Source organism: Pseudoliparis swirei, chromosome 15 (genome assembly GCF_029220125.1).
Source record: "Pseudoliparis swirei isolate HS2019 ecotype Mariana Trench chromosome 15, NWPU_hadal_v1, whole genome shotgun sequence".
Taxonomy (NCBI): Eukaryota; Metazoa; Chordata; class Actinopteri; order Perciformes; family Liparidae; genus Pseudoliparis; species Pseudoliparis swirei.
The window spans coordinates 11,618,593-11,636,006 of record NC_079402.1 but is presented as its reverse complement, the minus strand read 5'-3'; the positions used below and the strand labels follow the sequence as shown (position 1 = coordinate 11,636,006).

The following is a 17,414-nucleotide window of genomic DNA, read 5'->3' as shown; positions in this document are numbered from 1 at the left end:
GCTCTGCTGTCTCATCAGGACCTCGAGCACCACCTGGGTCTGGCCTTCAACGAAGTGCAGGCGGCCAAGAAGACCTGGTTCAACCGGACGCTCAGCTCCATCAAGACCGTCACTGGGACCAAGGAGACCACCTAACCCGAGAAGCCCAGTCCGGTTCTACCGAGACCAAGTCTGCAACCTCTCGACGCCTAACTTCACCCGCCGGGCCACGACTTCAACATTCACCCCGGAGTCACAGAATTCCCGTGTTATTTGTTCCCTCTTATCCAGAAGAAGTCCTTCCCGGTTCCCACCGCTCCCACTGACCGGACACCCCCACCCATTTATTCTCCTCTCCACCCACGGGTGACGCCAGCCGAGTGTGCTGACGCGGAGGGGTTACAAAACCGTGACACGAAGTACAACGCGACCCACTTTCCCCCAGAGACGCAGCGAGCTTCCAGCGGTCACGGAAAGAAAAGTATCAAAAAAGAAGAAAAAGAAGATGCGCTCCATTTATTTCTGTCTTTGAACTGCTGATCTTAACGACCCGCAGAAGGAGGGTGGGACATCTGACCCGGTACCGTCCTGACGGGAGAGAGAATCAAACACCCGGTGCTCCCGTACGGGTCTGCGTGCCGCCCTCTCCACGACAAGACAACCAGTCCTGCTAAGTCCTGGTTTTAGGTACGAGAGCTAACAGACACCTTTTCTAATTTACCTTGAGCAAGGCTTTCCTTTTTCTGTGTGTACATGAATGTGTGTGTGTGTGTGTGTGTGTGTGTGTGTGTGTGTGTAAGCACGCATGCTTTTGTGTTTGGTGTAGACTGTTCATGTGTGTGAGATTGTAAAAAATGTGTTTGAATGCATAAATAATTGACTGAAATGATGTTACATTGTGAGTAAAACAGCAAGTCGGACAGCGTGTGGAAGTCCACGGGAAAGAAAAAAGCACTAAGTGTGTGTGTGTGTGTGTGTGTTTGTATGTGTGTGTGTTTGTATGTAAGGGGAACACTGTTTCCTTGGCTGTCCTTTAACGTTGAAATGTGCGTCTGAAAGATGCTCCAGGAACGTTTGTTGACAAAGCCTTCATCTGAAGGTCGATGAAGACGAGTGGATATGAATAAATAATTTTCAGTAAGGACGGAAACATGAAAGCTGTTGTAAATGTCAACAGCAGCAGAACTTTCCCCACATACGTGGGACACCAAACACGCTCGGGGCGGGTTTGGTTTTGATGACCCAGCACCGAACCGCTCAAACCTCTGCATGCGTACGTCAGAACATCTGGATGGAGGCAAGAACTCTGAAACCCGAGGGCTGCGGCGCTCGTTACACAACCTACGCCACTCGGAATGTTAAGGATATACGTTTAAATTCCTGCTGCACTTGAACACACCTTTAAAAAAAAGAAACTCCCTCCTCTGGTGTTAGCTGCTCTGTGACCTTTGACCTTGAGTGACGGGTGGCAGGCCGTGTTTTTATTTATCACACTTAAGTTTTGGATCTCTTTAACCACTACGCGTATGAAAACAATGACACTGTTTATTTGACAACAATCCTTGTCGCTTTATAGTACAGATATTAAAAAGGGCGACATGTTGGATCTGAAAGAGTTTTTTTTTTTTTTTCACAACTAACAGGACGGCCGCGTGGACGGGTTGAGGTTGAGGTTGAGGTAAACTGAGAGAGACGAGGAGGCGTGTTTAACGGTCAGGAGGAGGTCCTGGTGTCTCCTGATGGAGCCGGTTACAGAAGCGTGTGTTTATTCCGGGTCCGGGAACTCGTCTCTGCAGCAGAACCTTTGGGACGAGGCGGAACGGGAGAACCACGGGAGAAAGAGTGCTTGCGTGTATGTGTGTTTTTGTTGTCTTCATATATAACTGACTAGAAAGGGATCTCGACCATATTTAAATTTCTATTCATATTTGTACGGCTCCGATTCGACTGAAGAAAGAAGAAACTGCGCTTCTCTTTTCTGTTGCCGGCCTCAAACCAACAGCTGCTGTAAATAGCATCTAACTTGAAGGAGGAATCTGATTGGCTGACCACTCTCCTCGCGATGTCAGAAAGTCCAGATGAAGAATCAGAGGGCCGTCCCTCTAAAGGCACTGGGTTGTACATAACAAACATTAAAACAAATGAATATTGGGTTTTTGTTTATGATTTTCTACTGTGACTAACTAATGTACCTACACACTGCTGTCGTGCTATTAATCCACAATGTTTTATGTTTTTAATGTTTATATTGCTCAAAGCTTCTCAGTCAGACTGCTGTGTGGTTAATAACGGCCAAAGCGTAGCGTTATCAACAACAAAACATTATCAACGTGTGGGAAATGTTCAAGTGGAGGATGCATTGTGTATACTTCATGAATTTCAATATAAAGGTATCAACACTAGACGTCTGCCTCTGACTTCTTCTGTGTCTTTAATAGAAGATCAAAGGCAACCGCTCGACACGCGGGTGTCACAGGAGATGATGAAAGGGAGAAGAAACCGAGATGGAAAGATGAAAAGAACTGAAAGTATTTTTTAACTACAAAGAGCTCGCATCGGCCTCTATACGTTCCAATATTCCGTCCCTCATAACTTGGTCCCGTCCAAAAACTCCCTCAAGTTCATGAGATGCGCCGTGTTGTTCACGGTCAGCGAGCACCAAGCGTCTCTTACACAATTAGAAGAAGCCAAATCTCTCAAATATTAAATAATGTCGACACACAAGCAGCCATAAGAGAACCTGACCTGGAACGAATAAATACATGCAACGTTTATTATTTAAAGCGGAATCTATTCGTACCAAAGAATGGATAAACGTGACGGACAGACACGACGGCCATGTTTGTGAGAGGATCTGTGAGAACAGGATGAGGGCGTGTTCTCTCCAAACTGAAACCTATAAACCACCTGGTGACATTTAAACCGTGTCCGCGTCCTGGTTCATATAAATCTGATTTCAGCTGAAAGAACAATAGGCCTAACAGGAAATCATCCCTGAGAAATCCTTCGTTTGAATATTGGATTTGGAGTACTACAAAATAAAAGCAAGAGCTCTAAATTGGGTGCATACAGTAGACTAGGAATAAGCCTAGATTGTAGTGTGAGCATTTAAGCACACACACACACACACACACACACATGTTCTATGTTTTTGTTGTTGCACCTCTTTTCTGCAGGAGCTGAATTATGATATCCTGAAGACTATTTTCACCTGAGTGTCGTATATCGTCGCCCCACGTCGACACCTTCCCTCCATCACTTCTCATAATTGCACTTAATGATGTTTTTGAGGTTCTTCACCCGTTTCCAGATCTCATTAGGCCAGATTATTTTGAAAAGCGTATTTATTTATTGGTGTTTTTCATCTTTATCTTTCTCCCGAGTTCAAAGCCAGCTTCCATAAAAATCTATAAATCCAAAAATGTAATTTCCTCTCGTTTCCGTCCTGCTGCTGAAAAGCAGACGGAGATAAAAGAGGTTCTGCTGAGCGTTCTCTAACTCGCCCCTTGGGAACACTTCTCTGGACATCTGAGAACAGGAGAAGAAACTCGTTTTCGTCGTCTGCTAATTGTGCCTCGTGAAAACAGCCTCGCTCAGCTGCTGGCGCTGGATGGAGATCTCCTCGTCTCGCATCCTCACTGTGGCTCCAGTTCTCTCTCTCTTCCTCTCCCTCTCTCTTCCTCTCCCTCATCACATGTAACTGCTGTGTTATGCACATGTTGTGCTGCAGCTCTCACACGCGTCCTGTGGAGGGGTCAATGAGGTCACAGTGCGGCCCGTGGAATGGTCTCGTTAGTTATGAGCCCCTTTAGTTTAGGCCCCGTTAGTTAAGGTCCCTTTAGTTAAGGCCCCTTTAGTTTAGGCCCCGTTAGTTAAGGTCCCTTTAGTGCAGGTCCCCTTTAGTTTAGGCCCCGTTAGTTAAGGTCCCTTTAGTGCAGGTCCCCTTTAGTTTAGGCCCCGTTAGTTAAGGTCCCTTTAGTGCAGGTCCCCTTTAGTTTAGGCCCCTTTAGTTAAGGCCCCGTTAGTTAAGGTCCCTTTAGTGCAGGTCCCCTTTAGTTTAGGCCCCGTTAGTTAAGGTCCCTTTAGTGCAGGTCCCCTTTAGTTTAGGCCCCGTTAGTTAAGGTCCCTTTAGTTAAGGCCCCTTTAGTTTAGGCCCCTTTAGTTAAGGTCCCTTTAGTGCAGGTCCCCTTTAGTTTAGGCCCCGTTAGTTAAGGTCCCTTTAGTGCAGGTCCCCTTTAGTTTAGGCCCCGTTAGTTAAGGTCCCTTTAGTGCAGGTCCCCTTTAGTTTAGGCCCCGTTAGTTAAGGCCCCTTTAGTTTAGGCCCCGTTAGTGCAGGTCCCCTTTAGTTTAGGCCCCTTTAGTTAAGGTCCCTTTAGTTTAGGCCCCTTTAGTTTCGGTCCCTTTAGTTTAGGCCCCTTTATTGAAGGTCCCCTTTAGTTTAGGCTCCTTTAGTTAAGGTCCCTTTAGTTAAGCCCCCTTTAGTTTAGGCCCCTTTAGTTAAGCCCCCTTTAGTTTAGGCCCCTTTAGTTAAGGTCCCTTTAGTGTAGGTCCCTTAGTTTAGGCCCCTTTAGTGCAGGCCCCGTTAGTTAAGGTCCCTTTAGTGCAGGTCCCCTTTAGTTTAGGCCCCGTTAGTTAAGGTCCCTTTAGTGCAGGTCCCCTTTAGTTTAGGCCCCGTTAGTTAAGGTCCCTTTAGTGCAGGTCCCCTTTAGTTTAGGCCCCGTTAGTTAAGGTCCCTTTAGTGCAGGTCCCCTTTAGTTTAGGCCCCGTTAGTTAAGGCCCCTTTAGTTTAGGCCCCGTTAGTTAAGGTCCCTTTAGTTTAGGTCCCTTTAGTGCAGGTGCCTTAGTTTAGGCCCCTTTAGTGCAGGTCCCCTTTAGTTTAGGCCCCGTTAGTTAAGGTCCCTTTAGTGCAGGTCCCCTTTAGTTTAGGCCCCGTTAGTTAAGGCCCCTTTAGTGCAGGTCCCCTTTAGTTTAGGCCCCTTTAGTTAAGGTCCCTTTAGTTAAGGCCCCTTTAGTTTAGGCCCCGTTAGTTAAGGTCCCTTTAGTGCAGGTCCCCTTTAGTTTAGGCCCCGTTAGTTAAGGTCCCTTTAGTGCAGGTCCCCTTTAGTTTAGGCCCCGTTAGTTAAGGCCCCTTTAGTTTAGGCCCCGTTAGTGCAGGTCCCCTTTAGTTTAGGCCCCTTTAGTTAAGGTCCCTTTAGTTTAGGCCCCTTTAGTTTCGGTCCCTTTAGTTAAGGTCCCTTTAGTGCAGGTCCCCTTTATTGAAGGTCCCCTTTAGTTTAGGCTCCTTTAGTTAAGGTCCCTTTAGTTAAGCCCCCTTTAGTTTAGGCCCCTTTAGTTAAGCCCCCTTTAGTTTAGGCCCCTTTAGTTAAGGTCCCTTTAGGTAAGGTCCCTTTAGTGCAGGTCCCTTAGTTTAGGCCCCTTTAGTTAAGGTCCCTTTAGTGCAGTTCCCCTTTAGTTTAGGCCCCGTTAGTTAAGGCCCCTTTAGTGCAGGTCCCCTTTAGTTAAGGCCCCTTTAGTGCAGGTCCCCTTTAGTTTAGGCCCCTTTAGTTAAGGCCCCTTTAGTTAAGGTCCCTTTAGTGCAGGTCCCCTTTAGTTTAGGCCCCGTTAGTTAAGGTCCCTTTAGTGCAGGTCCCCTTTAGTTTAGGCCCCGTTAGTTAAGGCCCCTTTAGTGCAGGTCCCCTTTAGTTTAGGCCCCTTTAGTTAAGGTCCCTTTAGTGCAGGTCCCCTTTAGTTTAGGCCCCGTTAGTTAAGGCCCCTTTAGTGCAGGTCCCCTTTAGTTTAGGCCCCGTTAGTTAAGGCCCCTTTAGTTTAGGTCCCTTTAGTTAAGGTCCCTTTAGTTTAGGCCCCTTTAGTTAAGGTCCCTTTAGTGCAGGTCCCCTTTATTGAAGGTCCCTTTAGTTTAGGCTCCTTTAGTTAAGGTCCCTTTAGTTAAGCCCCCTTTAGTTTAGGCCCCTTTAGTTAAGGTCACTTTAGTTAAGCCCCCTTTAGTTTAGGTCCCTTTAGTTTAGGCCCCTTTAGTTAAGCCCCCTTTAGTTTAGGCCCCTTTACTTAAGGTCCCTTTAGTGATGGCGGCCGTTGGGTTCTTGGCTCTGTGTCGCTGCGTCTGCAGATTGCAAAGCAGCAGGCAGGGCGAGCTGGAAACCCGGTACCTGCAGCGGCTGAAGGTAACACGCGTCAGCATTATGCAATCAGCTTGACCCCCCCCCCCCCCCACACACACACACACACACACACACACACACACACCGCTCCCCCTGTTTCTGTCCTGCGTTACAGAGCTATAAATACAAGAGGCGAGGCAGCAACTGAGAGAAACGCAACGGTGGAATGCCGATGGGAAAGGCGGCTTCGGTTGCCGTCCGACTCAACCGTTGATGGAGAGGTGAAGCTCGGTGTGTGTGCGTGTGTGTGTGTGTGTGTGTGTGTGTGTGTGTGTGTGTGTGTGTGTGTGTGTGTGTGTGTGTGTGTGTGTGTGTGTGTGTGTGTGTGTGTGTGTGTGTGTGTGTGTGTGTGTGTGTGTGTGTGCTGGATGGGCAGTGTGGGGCTATTTGGGCCTCCGAGCCTCCCAACAACCTGCTGACCCTCTGTCCCTTCAGCTGCTGACGGCTGAACTCCAGCTCCCAGGTTCAACATCAGATGTTAAAAGTAATAAGAAGATAAAATAATAAAGGATAAGTTTACAATTTTATTCTTAAAACTTTATTCACACGTAAACATTGGGTCACTGTAATTTCCCCCAGTTTCCATACAAAATAGATCTCTAGTGCAATTACAATGTAGGACAAAATAAACAGTAAAAATGACTTCTAAAGCCAATTATAAGAATCGACAGTTATGTGTAACCTACTGGGTTTTTTACAAAAAAATAATGTAGTAATGTAATAATGCTGACATAACGAGACAGCCTCAGAGCTTGATGTGTTATTGTATTGCTAATATTTATATAGATCATTCCTTTTTTCTAGTGAAGGATTAAAATGTTTGCGTGACCACATTTTCTCGTGACACACACACACACACATTACAATATGTTTCCCATTTCCCCCCCCGACACACTCCCCTCTCACACCTCTGAGCTCAGTGTGAACTGCTGCTGCCTGAAGCTGAAATCCTGAGGTTTGAATCTCGTCGCTGAGATTTGTGCGAACAAAGCAGAGCACCTGGAAAAATACTTTGAGTAAAGAATGTACATTTCTCTGCTCTGTTTCCATCTGATCCGATATATATACTATATTACTATATACTATAGCTTATCATGGCTCTCAAGTTAAATGTGGAGTGTTGTGAAACATGACAACAACCTCCTCTAAACAAGTCACAACACACATTTTAACACTGATAATAAATGTCACGATATACAGTTTTCTGTTCCCATTATTCTGCCTGACTGCTCTGGATTTATATCAATTTACTTCCGCTTAACGTCATTTAAATGTGACACGTTGAACATTGCTCGAGATGCAGGTTGGAGGCGACGCCGTCAGCAGGTGGATCATTAATCTGGATGCAAAGAAGTTGTCCAGTAAAAACTCAATCTCTCAGACTTCAGCCTGTACAGCTGGTCTGGTAAAACAATAATCCATGTAGATTTAAATGTGTTGTGCGCACAGGGAGTGACACAAGTTTTAAAAATAATTAAAACATGAAGGGTTCCTTCATTTATTGCAACTCAGAAAGGTTCCTTGTCGAGTTTTATTGCAAACAAAAGTTATGTTTACATTCTGTGTTTCTTACCAAAACAACACAAATTGAAACAAAAAGCAAATGTACACACAACACCTGTAGTGAATCCAGCTGTTGAGGTTGGTGGCCGGAGTTCTGGAGGGCCTCGCTTTACCTCTATCTTTTTTTTTCATTATCTCTTTGTCTCCATCGCCAGCAAAATGCTGCAATTTCAGTCTTCAGCCCACACTGTAAATATGGATATCTTATATTGAAGTATCTGTTTTGTTGATCTGTGGCCACCCACGCTCACATGAATCAGAAGACGCAGTCAAAGTGGTTGATCAGTATCTTTATCTCTCTCAGCGCTTAAAATGTGGCTTTCAGGAAACGTGTTTCGGCATCTGGCGTGAGTGACGTCTCACGTGGTCTGGTGGTTGCAGGAGCATCACAGGTGTTACGAACGTCTGATGGCTCACCAGCAGCTGTCGTCAGCATCCAGGAAACTCACGCTTTTGATACTTCCCACTCGCTCATTTTCTCACGCAGAGAACGACTAACGTCTCATCTCCGCTGAACGACTTCGGAACGTTTGAAGCTGCTTTGAAACTGACTGGAAGAAAATAATCAACGGCCGACCCGCTGACACCAACCGTGACCTTGTGGCGTGTTATTCGGCGTGTCGTTCATCTGTCCTCAGGATGAGCAGCTGTTTACCCCCCCCCCCCCCCCCTGATCATCTGCAGGCCCTTTCCTCAGGAGATGAGAGGTAATTGCAAAGTAATCAATTTACTCGTTTTTTTGGTCGAAACATCTTAAATAACTCAATTAAATGTGTGATAAATCAACCTGTGTGATTTAATCTCTGCTTCTGTTCCTCTGATTTCGTGTTTTTATGTTTCCGTCCATGTTTCTGAGTAAATGTAATTTGTTGTCCTCTCAGTCTCACATTTCTCTTTCTTCCACTGGTAACCCCCACGTTTATCGTCACATCGCTATGAATTGTGGGTAACTCGGCATTACACACTCAATGTCGGCCATCTTCTTCAGCGAGCGGATATCGGGCGTCCTCTTCCGCAGATGGAAGCGCCGCCTGCCGGCTTCAGAAGGCGGGAGGCGGCCGTGTGGAGGAGAGGCCTTCAGTGACGGAGGCCGACTGTCCGCTGGCTGGAGAATCCTGTCGTCGAGCAGTTATTGTTGCCGTTACAACATTTGACTACATTTTGCATGCGCAATTCAATTCAGTTTATTATGAATAGCCCATTATCACAAATTACAATCTGTACACAGACATCCCTGACCTTTAACCTCACATCGGATCAGGAACAACTCCCATTTTACCAAACTAATCCACGTCTGTCCATGCAGCGAAAGCATGTTGCATCCCGGGTATCAACTTCACACCCGACAGGGAAAGGAGCCGGTTGACTATTTACTCCAGAGCAGGAGGAGCGTTCTACTTTTTAAATGAACCACAATGTGATGAATCATCATTTACATGAACTGTTGAAACTAAAGTCATGTGTTGGCTGAGGGTTAACGTCCCAGAAGGTATACTCATAACATGCACTTACTTCACAGATATTGAATACCACCTGGCGACCTGTATGACAAACGCAACACAGAAAAACAAATCGCCGCTGAATTATTAATACTGGTTTACTTTGTTTTTAAGACTTGGTAAATCTTCACTGACAGTGTTTTCTATAAACAGGCCCCGGTGTCGTGTGGAGGGAGGGACGGCTGTCAAAGACATCTAATTTGTGAGCGTAATCACGGCTTCCTGTTACCGACTGAAATACAAAACGTCTAAAGAAGTTGTCGGCAGTCCAAGGAATTTATTGCCCCCCCCCCCGGGTATGAATGTGGACCGTGCAACAAATGCCCCCGGCATGCGGATTCCTGCTGGATTCCCAGATTAGAGCGGCCATACATAGTAGAAGAACAGTTTGACCACCACATCGGGGTCCGATAACTCTGCTTCTGACATGTTTATGCAAATTAACATCTAAATGTCATTATTTTTGACACATTACATCACTTTCATGGCCAAAATCTACGCTAAAAAACGTACGTCGTAAAAAAAAAAAGTCAATAACAAAAAGATCCGGTGAGCAGAGTTTAATCTCCATCCTCTCGGCCCCGTTGGCTTCCTCTGACACAAAAGTTATTTTTCATAAACACACATGTACACACTCACACTCGCTGCCCGGCAGGATGTCGGCGGCTGTGTGTGTTCTGGTGTCGACTGCCGGAGACGCCACTGGACACCTGGACTCCGCTCTGCAGATGACGGACAGCTCGAGTGCTTCACGAAGATCTTCTCAGACAAACTTGGCACATGTGGCTCATAACCTCAACGCTGCGATTATCGACAGACATTACGACGCAGGTATTGTCACTATGACGTGTCAGAATGCGTCCATGAGGACAGTTCAAGGAGGAACCGTAATGACGTTTGTCAACGGGACATCGAAACCAAACCGACGTGATGGATGTCCTGAGCTCATGGGAGCATCTGATGTGTGTGTTTATTTAATCTACATGTTGTCGTATTAATAATGTTGTTCTTCTGATTTTCATTTTCTTTTTCGGTATGTTCCGTCTCTCGGAGTTTTATTAAAATCAGGAAATGTACCATTTTCTATAAAATACTGAAAGAAAATAAATAGTTTCAAACAACGAAAGGTTTATGTGCTATTTGATCAAACTTAGTGCGGATGTATTGTATAGTGTCGTATGTCTTGTAGTGTCACGGTATTAGTCAGTTTTCACACACTTAATAAACAAACACTCCCATATGTAGAGATTTAGCACTTTCTCAGGTTTATTTTCAGTTGTTCAAGCATAGATTAAGTTAAAAACAGTGACAACCACAGATCATCGCTGCTGTAAATGTTGCTACTAATCAAAACGATCGACAGGTGAGACCCCCACCCCGTCGCTGTCACACTTCACAAACACATTCTGTGGACAGATATCACTTCAGAGTTTCACAGGCAGCATCGTAAAACCGTTTCTTTTAATGTCAAAACTTGTAGTAAATAAAAATAATAAAAATCATATTTACAGGAAAAAGTAAACACTCATCACTCGTAAGACACTACTTTAGTCAGAACATTAGAAATTAAAATTCAGGGAGAAAGAAATATGAATTCTACGGGTGGATGCGCCCCAAAACAACTCTCGCTCACAAGTAGCTCCAAAGATATATAGACGTATATATATGTATGTCTCCATATATATTCTGTATATATGCTTCTCTACAAAAAAGCAAATGTACTCTTTCTACGAGTAAATACTTTCTACTCTACAACCACGAGAACAACAGAGTACATTCCCAACCCAAACGCTTCCCTCGCTGGTCATCAGGAGGAGATTAAACAGTCAGAGGACCGTGACCCAGAAGTATGCCACGACATGCTTAATGCGACCGCAATATTGTGCGTTTGTGTGCGTATGTGTGTGTGTGTGTATGTGCATATGGGTGTGAAATAGCTTCCCATTACCCTCCAGTTCATGTGCTTGCCAAACAAACACACTCCCTACCCCCACAACACACACACACACACACACTCAGTGAAATGTACGTGCTCAGCAGTTCGTCTGGTTCTCGTTGCCTCAGCGGTGGAAACGTGACGCCCGATCTATTCCTGCTGCTCAGAGGTCAGGGCGGCTCGCGGATGAACTTTCAGGATCTGGATGCTCTTGCACCCCCCACCCCCACCTCCACCTCCACCCCCACCCCCTCTGCTCCCAGACATATTCAGCCCAACTCCCAGACTTGAGAACCGAGCCTCTGTGCCAACGCGAGAATGAGCGAGACACTTTCCCTTCATTTTTCACACAGGACATCTTCAGCTTTCATTTCAGAACCGTGTTGACGGTGAAGATCTGATCCCAAATCGATGGTTTCTCACTTCTGAGACTGCCGGGAGGAACACATTTGTGCCACAAAGGTTTCAGAGTCGTTGGCGTCTGGATGAATCCGGATGGGCAGAACCAACCAGAACCCGTTTCCCTGCCGCGTGTCTCTCCATCGTTCCCTCTCCTTTGTATCATGTGACCTGGCGGGAGGACCAAGCGGTGCCGCAGGGGAAAATGAGGGTGTGTGTGTGTGTGTGTGTGTCAGGTGGCCCTGAGAACAATGTGTGAGTGTATTGTTCATGTGTGTTTTGTGCTTCTTAGACGTGAAGGTGTAGTAAGAGTGGAGCTGTCGACCACGGCTGCCCCACTTCCTGTCTGGAGCGATGTCTTAGAGACGACGCTGGAGCAGAAAGGACATCCATCAAAAAAACTGACCGGGACCCGAGTCCAGCACAAACATCCAGAAGATATACAGAAGACACCGATGTCCAAGGCTTCACCCCAGAGGAGTCTGTTGAGGTGAACACGCAGCGGTGTCAGAGTGGAGGCCGGCTGGTGTCGTCATCTTCCTGTTGGGGCAAGATGGGAACCGCAGCTGGACTCTGCATGGACCGAACAAAGCTTTTTTCTATCTCTGGTTTGAGAGAGGAGCAGCATTAGTTTCCTTCTCCTCTTTGTTTGTTATGCTTTATGTAAATCATCACTAAATATTATAAAGAACAAGCAATTTGACGATGAATAGACCACAACGCGTGTGGAGAGTTGGAGGACATCCTTTCCACTGGGACGGACGTTGGGGTCATGGGAACACATTTCATTGTGACGCCTAGCAAGGAAACAAGGATGCAGGACCCGCCTCACGAGGAGACTCCCAAACCTCTCCAGTCCTCCCAGCCCACCTGTTCCACACCGCCCGTGACCCCCGGACGGGGTCGGGCGTCAGGTGACTCCTCTCGGGTGTCAGTTCAGTCGGAGGGGAAATGAAAAGGTTGCTCTCTCAGGTGTGACCGTCTGCCTTATTAACGTGGCCCATCTGGACAGAGGACGCGGGGAGAAGGAGAGAGAGAGAGAGAGGCAGAGGAAATGAGGAGGACTTCCTGGCTGATAGAGGCTCTCCGGCTCCACACACAGAAACCAGTTATTCACTTCCCCGAGAATTTCCCAGCAGGTGCTCCGTGAATTGAGGGGAAATGCTCAGAATAGCTAAACAACATTTCTCACAGGGAGAACAGTGGCCGCCACACGGGCGTGAGACCGGAGAGCCCCACACAGGCGGCCCGCTGTGCGGACCGGCCCACTCGTTTGGGTTTGAGAAACCAGCCGTTCAAACATGGCCGAGCGCTCGATGTCCCTCACTTTGCATCCAATGTCCCGTCGCGGCTCGATGGCAACACGGGAGGAAACTGCCGAGTCGTCCCCGCTGCCAGCTCAGCGGTGTCTACATTCAGCTGGCATTTCTTCACAGGGTTTTTTTTGGCTTGAAAAATAAGCTTATAGGGGCCTGAGCGGGGCTTATTCTCAGATGGTGTTGTTGTTGTTGATGAATCAAAGCAGACACAAACACATGAGATCAAACTGGCGCCCAGATCAATGCGGGGTGGGGTGTGTGTGTGTGTGGGGGGGAGGGGGGTCAAAGCCTTTTGATGCACATTCCGTTTGATTTGTGTCTCTGCTGCGTGACACCTTGTTTCTATTAAAGGCAAAAGAATAAAAATAAATAAGTGATGAAGAGCTTTTGGAGGCGTGTGAAGCGCCACAGAAACCTGAAACCCCACACGTGTGTGCTGGGACTGCTCTCAGTGTGAACCGTGTCGCAACACCTGTTGGTTTCCAACAATACCCCCACCCAACGTCCTGGTGTGTGTGTGAAGCCCTTAAGAGTTCAAGAGAATATCTCCTCTGAGTCTAATCACTGCCTGCGTGGATAATGCGTGCAATAAGTGCCACAGCAGCGTTAAACCGACAGCACGAGCACCGCACGCCGAACGACTGCTCAGTAAAATATACACGTCATTTGAGACGACGATAACCAACCAAACTCATTTTCCTCCATTTCCAAAATCTCTCCACAACAGTTCAACACCCGTGTGACGGTCCAGTGCAGCAGGAGCACGTAATGCATGAGGATGCTTCAAAAATACAAAGTCAAGATACCTTCTGACCTCGAAAGCTCATTTTGCTTCCTTCACAAGTGAAACAGTTCAGAACCACAACCACGGCTCCATGAAGAGCACGACGGAGAAGTCCTGCAGACGTGGCCGAAACGAGGCATGCACCAAGAGAAGAGTCCCAGAGGCTGCTGTGGTCATGTCTGACCGATGCATCCTGACTTAAAAAAAAAACCTCAATCCATCTCAGCTTCAGCTAAGGTATCTTTTCTTTTTGTTATACATTTTCACATTTTCTAGGTAAAACCCCATCGCTCCAGAAACATGCAGGTGTCATCCACGACCACTCCATTTCAAAAGTCCCACTTTTGAAGATATTTGCTGGCTATACTTTTAATTAATTATCCGGTACTCTGTGCTGTGTCTTTAGATTGTACGAGGAGGCCCTTTGACAAAGTGTCTCCTCCACCCGCAGCATCGTGTCAGTAGGAGACTGCCATAGACGGGTGGAGGTGTGTGTGTGTGTGTGTGTGTGTGCAGAAAGAAGGGGTAGTGATGTGTGTGAGTGCGCTGTGCTTTTGGTCCCTAAGGCGAGCGGGACAGAGCTGACGATTGTTAACGTGTGTTCATGGCAGATGGAGCAGCGCGTACATCAGAGTATACACAGATATACGACACACATACAGTACTGTAACAACAGTATTCCCTGCCAGCAGTGAGACTATAGAAATTGTGCTTTCTGACAGGAAAAGTGTGTGTGTGTGTGTGTGTGTGCACAGGTGTGATTGGGTTATGAGTGTGTTCAGTAGCGAGCACCTCTGGTCCAGGTCACGTAAACAAACCTCGGGCAGCGGCGAGCGTGCTCAGAAAGGCTCAGAGAGACGTACAAAGAGAGAGAGGAGAAGGTTGAACGAAGGAGGAGAGAAAGGAGGAAGCGTTATCATTCTAACAGCAAAGGTTAATATGAATACCAAAGATAATATTGCATCTCCTAGAACTAGCTTCAATTGCTCAGTGTATATAAAATTGGAAGAAAGCTATACTGTGATATTACAGTTACATTTCACTTTATAATTCTAAAATAATTTATAACAACAATAGTTATATTTTATAGAATATTTACATAAATACATTATCATATGGTAATAATATTGTCAACACATCGTTATAGAAACATACACCATACATATATGTGTATATAGTCCTGTTATAGCCACACGCACACACACGAAGATACAATCAGAATGAGCTATTGCAATGCTGTGTCGGGTCAAACGCCATCGGACATTCACGTCTCAAGGAGGTAAGCGGAGAGGAGTTCTGTGTATTGCTATAAGAAAAACATTTCCGGCGCAGCTGAACGTTTCTTGTAAAATCGGAGTATTGCTTTATGTAGTTTCTCTCCTCGGACGTGACTATCTGGGTGGAGAAAACAAAGAGGAGCGATGAGCCTTTCGGTCAGGAGTTTCTGCCCCCCCCGAAGCCGACTGATCAAACGGAAACAAGTTTTGGATCGATGAGTCCGTCCCCTGGATAGAGGCAGCCCGCTGAGACAGACACAGAAGCAGCTGTCCTGCGTGTACGGAGAAATGTGAGGAGAGTATCCAACAACCTGCTGCCCCTAGAAGTCAGAGAAGAGATCTTGGGGACCCAGATGAATGATAAAAGGAGCGAGGGTCCGCGGCTGGTAGAAGGGATTGTCAATGAAAAGACCACCTGCAGTGAGTTCAAGAACAGAGACAAATAGAGCATGATTGATTACTACACATGTACATCCATATCATCTCCATGCATCATCTACACATGACCACACAGGGCGGTCTGCGGTCTCTGGGCCAGGTCCCAGAGGAGCAGCGGAAAATCAACGGGTACATTAGAGATGGATTCTTGTGACGGGGAGCTGAGTGCAACAGAAGGCTAAACGCCCGACCACGGGGAGAGGGATACGCCGTCAGCACATCTCTGCTTTGTCCATTTATACAGCCGCTTATAGTCTTTATGCTCAGTTCCCCAAAACTAGTCCTTTTATATCTTACAGCTCCTCCAGTCACGAACATGGGTAAACGCCTCGTCATGATTTCATCAGAGACAAAGAACACGTGTAACCTCTCTATAGTTCGCTCTGAAACAGATGTCAACCTCACAGAACACAACAGCTGGAAATTAATCTTCAATCATGTGAGACTGAAATAAAGCTTTGGTGATGTCAGAGAAATAACATTTGAAAGGTTTTTCACAACGACTCAGCGGGTCCACGCTGGGTCCTCTCGTCCAATGGCTGCGCCTCAGGGCTGTAATCACGTCGTGAGGGTTATCTGTCGCTGGTTGGATGATGTGGTGAAGGACAACCAGACCGACCAGCGTGCATAAGTACATGCCCTTGTGTACCTCTTAGATTTGTGATTGTTTTTACCTCGGACATTAGGTCATTATTATGTCAAATATGTCAATCTTTATTGAAACAGACTGAGTGGAGAGGGATAGTTTTGAGGCGTCAGCGCCTCAGTCGGTCTGATTCCTCTTTGACGATCGAGGACAAAACAAAACCAACAGCGTTGGTACAGATATTATAAAACTACATAAAACACTGTCCGGTCTGATGATTACATGTGGGTTCCGTATTAGTGCTTTTGATTGTAAAGTGCACCATAGTTTATGTTGGTGGTCGACATGCAGCGTTACCAGGTCTACAATGGATGTCTTCCAACAAGCCAATAGGAACGAGAATCACCACCTCGCTCCTCGCATTGTAAGTCTCAGCCAACATGTCACCACTCATCGTCTCTTATTAGATATTTGTGTGAAAGTGTCGAAATGTATAATAATATAAATGTTCACTTTATTTGTATTATTATTATACATTCTTACTTTTGAAGGTTGTATTTCTGTAAAAATACCAAAATAAAATATCAAGTATAAAAAAAATAAAGTGTCGCGATTAGGATATCACTTCTTGAGTTATGGCCAATCACGTGCTTTGTGAGGTCACAGTGACCTTTGACCATGGAAATATAATTAGTTTGTCCTCGAGTCCATGTGGATGTTGGTGCCAGATGTAATGCAATCCCCCCCCCCCCCCCCCCCGAGATATTGCTTTCCTGAGAAGGAAAAGGGTGTGAGGTCACAGTGACATTGAACTTTGACCCTGTAATCAGTTGATCCTCGAATCAAAGTTACGTTTCTGCCAAATATGAAGAAATTCCCTCCAGGCGTTCCCCAGATGTTGCGTTTGTGAGAATCGAGCGGACGGACACCCTGAAAACATAACGCCTCAGGCCACGACTATTGCTGACTATTGCATAACTATATATGGAAGTGGTCTATGTGGAAGTAACATGTTTTTATTAAATGTCATTTTAAACCGATGTAATCCAACTCCATTACCGCGCGTCGAGCTCTAAGATTGATGCCGCTGGCTCCCGTGACTCCCTGTAGCGGCTCTGCTCCTCCTGGAGGTGATGCCACTGATGGCTGTGGGAAATCTGCCACGCATTAACCCACGTTAGGTAATGGGATCAGCCCAGTGTGCAACATGCAGGATCTAACGAGAGCTTTCTAAATTCATCCGTTGTCTTTGTGCATTTCTCTCTGACCATCTATAGGCTGGGGGGTCAGAAGGAAATAACGAGAAGCCTGAGGTACGTAGAAAGGTGGAAATTCAAGCCGTGTATGCATGAGGCTGGAATATTAAACATTGTATTTTGTGGAGCTTGAAAGAGTGGGAAAATCCTTTCTCATGTTAAGTAGCCCAAAACAAAAAGTGCTTTACCAGCCTTCAAGTCAGATACACACCAGGCAGTG

General features: G+C 46.2%; 1 protein-coding gene across 3 annotated transcripts in view; it reads left to right on the top strand.

Moving 5' to 3' along the window:
* Nucleotides 1–2,381, top strand: part of LOC130204876 (rab GTPase-activating protein 1) — a 60,369-nt gene extending 57,988 nt beyond the window's left edge. For all 3 annotated transcript variants that reach the window (XM_056431845.1, XM_056431844.1, XM_056431843.1), the window contains one exon: nt 19–2,381. In XM_056431845.1, the coding sequence (XP_056287820.1) occupies nt 19–135 (117 nt within the window). In that variant the 3' untranslated portion in view covers nt 136–2,381. The remainder of the gene's footprint in view (nt 1–18) is intronic.
* Nucleotides 2,382–17,414: the final 15,033 nt, after the last annotated feature.